The following is a 7,788-nucleotide window of genomic DNA, read 5'->3' as shown; positions in this document are numbered from 1 at the left end:
GTGGCTCAGTGGAAAGAGCCTGGGCTTGGGAGTCAGAGGACATGGGTTCGACTCCCGGCTCTGCCACTCGTCAGCTGTGCCTCTCTGTGCCTCAGTGACCTCATCTGGAAAATGGGGATGAACTGTGAGCCTCACGTGGGACGACCTGATGACCCTGTATCCCCCCCAGCGCTTAGAACGGTGCTCTGCACAGAGTAAGCGCTTAACAAATACCAACATTATTACTGATCGATCTCCGAATGCCCCGGCCAGACCCCCGATCCCCCCTCTCCCCAGCCCCCTCCCTCCCGCCCCAACTGCTCTTCATTTATTCATTCAATCATATTTACTGAGCGTTTACTGTGTGCAGAGCGCTTGGAGAGTACAGTTCGGCAACCCATAGAGGCGATCCCCAGCTTCTCCCCATTCGGTCGACCTTTCCTGCCCCACATCCGGGTTGATCGGGGTTGAGGGGGGACGGTCCAGGCCTGGATTTGACCCTCCCCTCTCCCAGGGGTGAGGCGGGGCCGGCTAAACCCGTGACAACATCCCCTGGGTGTGACCGGTGTACACACACACACACACACACACACACACACACACACACAAACACGGCTGAGGGCCGAGGTGGGGCCAGGGAAGAAGGGTCCGGGACCATGCGTCCGGGCCTCCCTTCGGTCGCCTTCTGCCGGGCGCTGGTGGCCGAGTTCCTGGCCACGGGCTTGTACGTGTTCTTCGGCGTGGGGTCGGCCCTGTCCTGGCCCTCGGCCCTGCCCTCCGTGCTGCAGGTGGCCATCACCTTCAACCTGGCCACCGCCGTGGCCGTGCAGGTCACCTGGAAGAGCAGCGGGGCCCACGTCAACCCGGCCGTGACCCTGGCCTTCCTGGTGGGCGCCCACATCTCGCTGCCCCGCGCCCTGGCCTACGTGGTGGCCCAGCTGGCCGGGGCCACGGCCGGAGCCGCCGTGCTCTACGGGGTCACCCCGGGGGACGTCCGCGACAGCCTCGGGGTCAACGCCGTGAGTCCCGGGACTTCAGGGGCGCCGGGGAGGGGGGAGAGGGAGGAGGGCTTCCCCCATCCCCCGATTAGCCCCAGGACCAACCTTGAAATGGGCAGGGGTCACCCCATCCCCCGACTCTCCTCCCCCAGTTTCGGGGCCAACCTTGAAATGGGGAGGGGTCACCCCCATGCCCTGACTCCCCCGCGCAGCTCCAGGACCAACCTTGAAATGGGGAGGGGTCACCCCATCCCCTGACTCTCCCTCCCCCCACCAGCTCCAGGACCAACCTTGAAATGGGGAGGAGTCACCCCCATCCCCCGACTTTCCCCCCCAGCTCCAGGACCAACCTTGAAATGGAGAGGGGTCACCCCATCCCCCGACTCTCCCCCCCACCCACCTCCAGGACCAACCTTGAAATGGGGAGGGGGAGGATCCGCGTGGTTTAGAGGAAAGAGCCCGAGTTGGGGAGTCAGAGAACCTGGGTTCTAATCCTGACTCCGTCACTTGTCTGCTGTGTGACGTTGGACAAGCCACTTAACTTCTCTGTCCCTCAGTTATTTCATCTGTAGAATGGGGATTAAGACTGTGAGCTCCAACTGATTACCTTGTATCTACCCCAGTGCTTAGGACAGTGCTTGGCACAGAGTAAGCACTTAACAGATACCATTATTATTAGACACTAACTTCCAGTTCACCAGGTCCGGGACCACCTCTCGGGGTTGGCGGGGTATCTGGCCCGAGTGACCCCATTCCCGGTCTGTGCCCTCTCACCCCCAGCCCCACCTTTCATTCATTCATTCATTCAATCGCCTCTATTGAGCCTAGTGGCAAGAGTCCGGGCTTGGGAGCCAGAGGTCGTGGGTTCTAATTCCGACCCCGCCACTTATCTGCTGTGTGACCTTGAGCAAGTCACTTAACTTCTCTGGGCCTCAGTTCCCTCATCTGTAAAATGGAGAATGAGACTGTGAGCCCCACATGGGACAACCTGATTATCCTGTATTTCCCCCAGTGCTGAGAACAGTGCTTGGCACATGGTAAAGCGCTTAACAAATACCATATTATTATTATTGAGCACTTACTGTGTGCAGAGCGCTATACTAAAAGCTTGGGAAGTACAATTCAGCAACAAGTGGAGACAATCCCTGCCCACAGTGGGGTCACAGTCTAGAAGGGGAAGGGGGGTGGGGAGACCCTGATTTTTCCCAGAGCCCCCCACCCCCAGAGAGAGGCGGGGGCTGGCCTCTCCCGTGGGTCACCCACCCCCTGTCCTCCCACCCCAGCCCTCTGTTTGGCAGGGAGAGGGAAGATCCTAACTTTTCCCAGGCCACCAAATCTGGGACCAGGCCTTCGGAGGAGGCGGGGTGGGGGGTGTCCGGCCCCGGTGCCCCTTCCACCCCCCCCACCCCCGGTCCGTCCCCGCCCAGGTCCGGAGCAGCGTGTCGCAGGGCCAGGCCGTGGCCGTGGAGCTGATCCTGACCCTGCAGCTGGTGCTTTGCGTCCTGGCCTCCACCGACAGCCGCCAGGCCCCGGGCTCCCCCGCAGCCATGATTGGCATCTCCGTAGCCCTGGGTCACCTCATCGGGGTGAGCCTCGCCCTCACCCCACTCCGGGGGGAGCCTGAGAGATCCGGGAACCCCCCACCCTGTCAGTCATTCAATCATAGTTATTGAGCGCTTACTGATTGCAGAGCACTGTACTAAAGCACAATTCAGCCACAAATAGAGAAAATCTCTGTCTGGGGGACACAGCCCCCCCTCAGACCTCTTCCTTCTACTCCATCTCCCCAGGCCCGGGCTCTCACATCCTCCCTTCTCCCCTCCCCTCATCCATGGCGTAGTAATTAGAGCCTGGGCCTGGGAGTCAGAAGGTCATGGGTTCTAAACCCAGCTCCATCACTTGTCCGTTGGGTGACCTTGGGTCAGTCTCTGAACTTCTCTGGGCCTCAATTCCCTCATCTGTAAAATGGGGATTGAGACTGGGAGCCCCTCGTAGGACACCAGAAGCACCAGATCTGCTTGTATCTGCTTGTATCTGCTTGTATCCACCCCAGCACTTAGTACAGTGCCTGGCACATAGTAAGCGCTTAACAAATACCATCATCATCATTATTATTATTGTCCATCCTTGCCCCAGCTCCGGGGTCTCACACCAGCTCTTCCCCCTCCCACACGCACCCCCATACTCTCACATCCTCTCCTCACCCCTCCATTTCCATAATCCCCATCCCTCCCCTCCTTTCCTCATTTCCCCAATCCCCCAGTAGGCCGGGGGACAACATAATCCCCTCCACCCCCATCCCCGAAGGGTCCCCCTACCTTCCCCGCCACCCCAGGCTCCACATGTTCCCCTCCGCTCCCACTTCCCCCCTCACCCCGGGCCCCAAAATCTCACACTCCTCCCTCCGCACCCCGTCTACAGATCTATTTCACCGGCTGCTCCATGAACCCCGCTCGCTCCTTCGGCCCGGCGGTCATCGTGGGCAAATTTGCCGTCCACTGGGTGAGAGCCACGGCCGGGGGGGGGGGGGGGGGCGGGATGGGGGAGCTGGGGGTTTAAGGGACAAACAGACAGAGAACTGGATGTGCAGAGACACGGAGAGACAGACTCAGAAGACAGAGACAATGTGACAGAGAGATTCATTCATTCAATCGGAAGCATCATGGAGTAGTGGATAGAGCCCGGGCCTGGGAGTCAGAAGGTCAGGGGTTCTAATCCCGGCTCTGCCACTTGTCTGCTGTGTGACCTTGGGCAAGTCACTTCACTTCTCTGGACCTCCGTTCCCTCATCTGTAAAATGGGGATCGAGAGTGTGAGCCTCATGGGCGACAGGGACTGTGTCCAACCCGATTTGCTTGTATCCACCCCAACACTTAGTAGAGTATCTGGCACAGGGTAAGCATTTAAAAAGTGCCATCATTATTATTATTTTTAAGGAGGCTTACTGTGTGCAGAGCACTGTACTGAGCGCTTGGGAGAGTACAATACAACAATAAACAGGCACAATCCCTGCCCACAGGAACTTACAATTTACTACGGTTTAATATTTAAGCACTTACTATGTGCTTAATACAGCGCTGAGCGTGTAGTAAGTGCTTAACAAATATTATAGGATTATTATTCCTTTGTGTTTTTGAAGATGCAGCTATCCCTGCCCCTCTGTCCCTCACCAGGGTCCTCCACACAGCACACACACACCCTCCTCCATCTCTCACCCTCCCCTCCACCTGCCCCCTTCCTCTGCCACCTCAGCTCCTCCCTCACCTCAGTTCCTCCGGGGTTTCCGGGTATCTGGGAGGCAACCAGACTGGTTGGCCTTTTCCTGCTCAGCCGGACCGGCTCTCCCAAGGAGGTTGGGGGATGGTAAATGCCGGCACCGAGGGCCTGGCGGGAGGGCCGTGGCTCAGGCCTCTCTGATTCCTCATCCACCTTCTCCAACCCGGTCAGTCAGTCATATTTATTGAGCGCTTACTGCGTGCAGAGCACTGTACTATGCACTTGGAAGAGTACAACATAATAGAACAGACCCATTCCCTGCCCGCAACGAGGTTACGGTCTAGAGGGGGAAGCAGACATTAATATTAATATAAATAAATAAAAGGACAGATATGGACGTAAGTGCTGCGGGGCCGGGAGGGGGGCTGGATAAAGGGAGCACGTCCAGGTGACGCAGAAGGGAGGTGGATAAGAGGGCAGTGGCAAGGTACGGTGGAAAGGGTCAGTTTCCAGGTACAGGGACTGGGCAGAGACAGAGACCCAAGTGAGGTACCCCAGAGTCCCAGAAAGAGCCAGGAATGACCCAAACTGAGGCAGCAAAAAGAGCAAGGAGGGTGGTAGAGACAGACAGAGAGCAGCGTGGCGCAGTGGAAACAGCCCGGGAGTCAGAGGACCTGGGTTCTAGTGACCGCTCTGTCACTTGTCTGCTGTGTGATCTCGGACAAGTCACTTAACTTCTCTGGACCTCATCTGTAAAATGAGGATTTAATACCCGTTCTCCCTCCTACTTAGACTGCGAGTCCCATGTGGGACAGGGACGATGTCCAACCTCATTATCTTCTGTCTTCCCTTAGTGCTTGACACATGGGAAGTGCTTAACAAATACCACAATTATTATTATTATAATTGCTGAGAGGCAGAGATTCCAAGACTGCGGAGAGGTGGCTCAGAGAGAAAACAGACACGAAGAGGCAGAGTTGCAGCGAGATGGCAGAGGCAGAGACACCGAGTGGTAGAGATTCAGAGAGATGCCAGAGACAGAAATACCGAGAGACAGAGGAGTGGCAGAGAAACAGAAGACAGACGCTTAAACTCGTTATGGGTGGGGAACGTGTCTGCTAATTCTGTTGTACTCTCCCAAGAGCTTAGTACAGTGCTCTGCACATAGTAAGCGATCAATAAATACCACTGACTGATTGATTGAGAGGCAGAGACACAGTTGCCAGAGACCGAGAGACGCAGCGCTGGTTGCCGGGAGGAAAAGAAATTTCCCATCGCTTGGGCCCGGAGAACCTTCCTCTCTCCTTGAAGGAGGGACCCAGGATGACTGGAGGGAGGGTTGGGGGGGACGGTGGGGCAGAGAAGTAGCAGTGGGTGGGGCCCGTCCCCTGGACAGGGGGCGACCCTCAGGATGGGATACTCACCCCTCTTTATTCCCACAGATCTTCTGGGTAGGGCCTCTGACAGGGGCCATCCTGGCCTCCCTCCTCTACAACTTCATCCTATTCCCGGACCAGAAGACCCTGGCTGAGCGTCTGGCCATCTTCAAAGGCACGTGGGAGGCTGAGGGCCATCCGGAGGCCCACCCGGAGGCGGAGGCAGGGCCCACAAGGAAGGAGAATGGCGATAGCGGCGGCGTGGAAATCACCAATCTGGGGCAGGTGGCCTGACCCTGTCCATCCCAGGGTTGGGGGAATGACAACAGGGGGAGGGTGACCGCTTCACAGATCCAGTCCCCCACCGTCTCCGCCGGCGAGGGGAGGCACAGCCTGGCGGAGGGAGACGGGGTCCACTCGTCAAGCCCGAGCCAAGGTGGGAGGAGACCCCTGCCGCTTCTGATCCCACGGGGACGCCCCCCTCCCAGGGTCTGCGTCCCGGATCCGGGTCCCAGCCGCTCTGAGCTCAGGGAAAGGAGCAGAGGGATTGGGGCCCAGATTCGGGGGTAGGGAGCGGGGGGGGACTGATCACAGCACCCCCCCTCCTCACCTCCCACCCCACAAAAGCGCAGCCTGAAACCAGGGCCCGGAGGGCTCCCGTAGGAAATGACAACTGGAAATGACACCAACCCTCTTAGAGACCCCAATTGGGTTTTGGGGGTTCCCCCTATTCCCACCTGGGAACGTCAATCCCAGGCCTGGAGTAGTGGTTGGGCGGAGGGGGGGAATCCTTTCTCTTTGTAGGGATGTCAGTCTGCTTAAGTTCTGAATACCATTTTCCATAAAATACCAGTTTCCATGCAGTACCATTTTCTAGCTCAGAGAGAGCCTGGCACAGTGTCCCACACACAGCAGATGCTCAATAAATACCATGGATTGATTAAATGAGTATTAAATGAACAATACCTATCCCTCTCTTCCACTGACTGTCAACCCCACCTTCCCTCAGGGAGGATTTAACTCTCATTTCTTCTTCTCCATCTCCCTTCTGCATCGCCCTCGCACCGGGATTTATTCACTCCTCCCTCGGCCCTACAACACTTATGTACGTATCCGTAATTTATTGATGCATATTCATCTCTGTCTCCCTCATTACACTGTAAACTCATTGTGGCCAGAGAATGTATAGGTTTACTGTTGTATTATACTCTCCCAGATGCTTAATACAGTGCTTTCCTTCTGACTCCCAGCCCTTGCTTTATCCCCTAGGCCACGCTGCTTCTTGCTTCAGGACGGTGGAGGTGGTGGAATGGGTTAGCCAGGCGGACCCTCCCCCTGCCCTGCCAGGCTGAATGTTCCTGGTGACAGGGAGGTTTTTAATTAATGGTGTGTAATCTCATCCAGCCCCTCCCCCCGCTGTGCCCTGCCTTCAATCAGCTCAGCCATCTGCAATCGCGATTCATAATTCCTCCGCAAGAGAGAGAGGGGCCGGAGAGGCAGCCGGAGTGATTAATAGAATTAGCCCCTGGCACCGAGGAACTGCCCGGGAGCGGGAGCCAGGATGGGCACTTCTGGTGCTGGGCCTCTGCCCCAACCCCCCTCTCTCCGGCAGCCTCCCGGCTCGGGACACAGGGGAGACTCTGTTCCCCCAAACTGGGCCGGGGGCGGCAGGGGGTTACAGAGCCTCAGTGATTTGGATTCCCGAACAGGAATGAAGAACAACATAACCTCATGACAAGAACACAGGGCTGGGAGTCAGAAGGACCTGGGTTCTAATCCCCGCTCCACCGCTTGTCCGTTTTGTGTGACCTTGGGCAAGTCACTATAGCTCTCTGGACACTTCCATCTGTAAAATGGGGGTTAAGACTGTAAGAGTCATGTAGGACATGGGCTGTGTCCATCCAGATTAGCTTGGAGCTTAATCAGTGCTTAGTACAGCGCCTGGCTCATAGTAAAACCTTAATAAATACCCCCCCAAAAAAAGCAGACGGGTTGATGATGGAAGACTTCTGGAGGTGGTGAACCTGAAGGAGGTTGCTCACTCATTTAGCCAAACCAACAACCAAAATCGGCCTTCTGCCATAATAATACTGCTACTAATAATAATAATTGTATTTGTTAAGTGCTTAACTATGTGCCAGGCACTGCACTAAACGCTGGGGTGGATACAAGTAAATAGAGTTGGACACAGCCCCTGTCCCAAGTGGGGCTCACAGTCTC

The 7,788-nt window shown here is 56.7% G+C and overlaps 1 protein-coding gene across 1 annotated transcript; it reads left to right on the top strand.

Moving 5' to 3' along the window:
- Positions 1–607: 607 nt before the first annotated feature.
- On the top strand, positions 608–6,653 carry AQP6 (aquaporin 6). Its single transcript, XM_029073842.1, has 4 exons — positions 608–998; positions 2,405–2,563; positions 3,399–3,479; positions 5,635–6,653. The coding sequence occupies exons 1-4, from the start codon at positions 636–638 to the stop codon at positions 5,860–5,862; spliced, it is 831 nt and encodes a 276-aa protein (XP_028929675.1). The 5' UTR covers positions 608–635; the 3' UTR covers positions 5,863–6,653.
- Positions 6,654–7,788: the final 1,135 nt, after the last annotated feature.

This window comes from Ornithorhynchus anatinus, chromosome 10 (assembly GCF_004115215.2).
Source record: "Ornithorhynchus anatinus isolate Pmale09 chromosome 10, mOrnAna1.pri.v4, whole genome shotgun sequence".
Lineage (NCBI taxonomy): Eukaryota > Metazoa > Chordata > Mammalia > Monotremata > Ornithorhynchidae > Ornithorhynchus > Ornithorhynchus anatinus.
The sequence above is the reverse complement of the archived record's forward strand: the minus strand, read 5'-3'. Positions and strand labels throughout refer to the sequence as shown.

Excerpts from the sequence above, each read along its gene's own strand:
- AQP6 (XM_029073842.1), top strand. The coding sequence starts at position 636 with ATGCGTCCGGGCCTCCCTTCGGTCGCCTTCTGCCGGGCGCTGGTGGCC. Across the intron at positions 2,564-3,398 it reads CCCTGGGTCACCTCATCGGG|ATCTATTTCACCGGCTGCTC; the intron begins GTGAGCCTCGCC and ends CCCCGTCTACAG. Across the intron at positions 3,480-5,634 it reads GCAAATTTGCCGTCCACTGG|ATCTTCTGGGTAGGGCCTCT; the intron begins GTGAGAGCCACG and ends TTATTCCCACAG.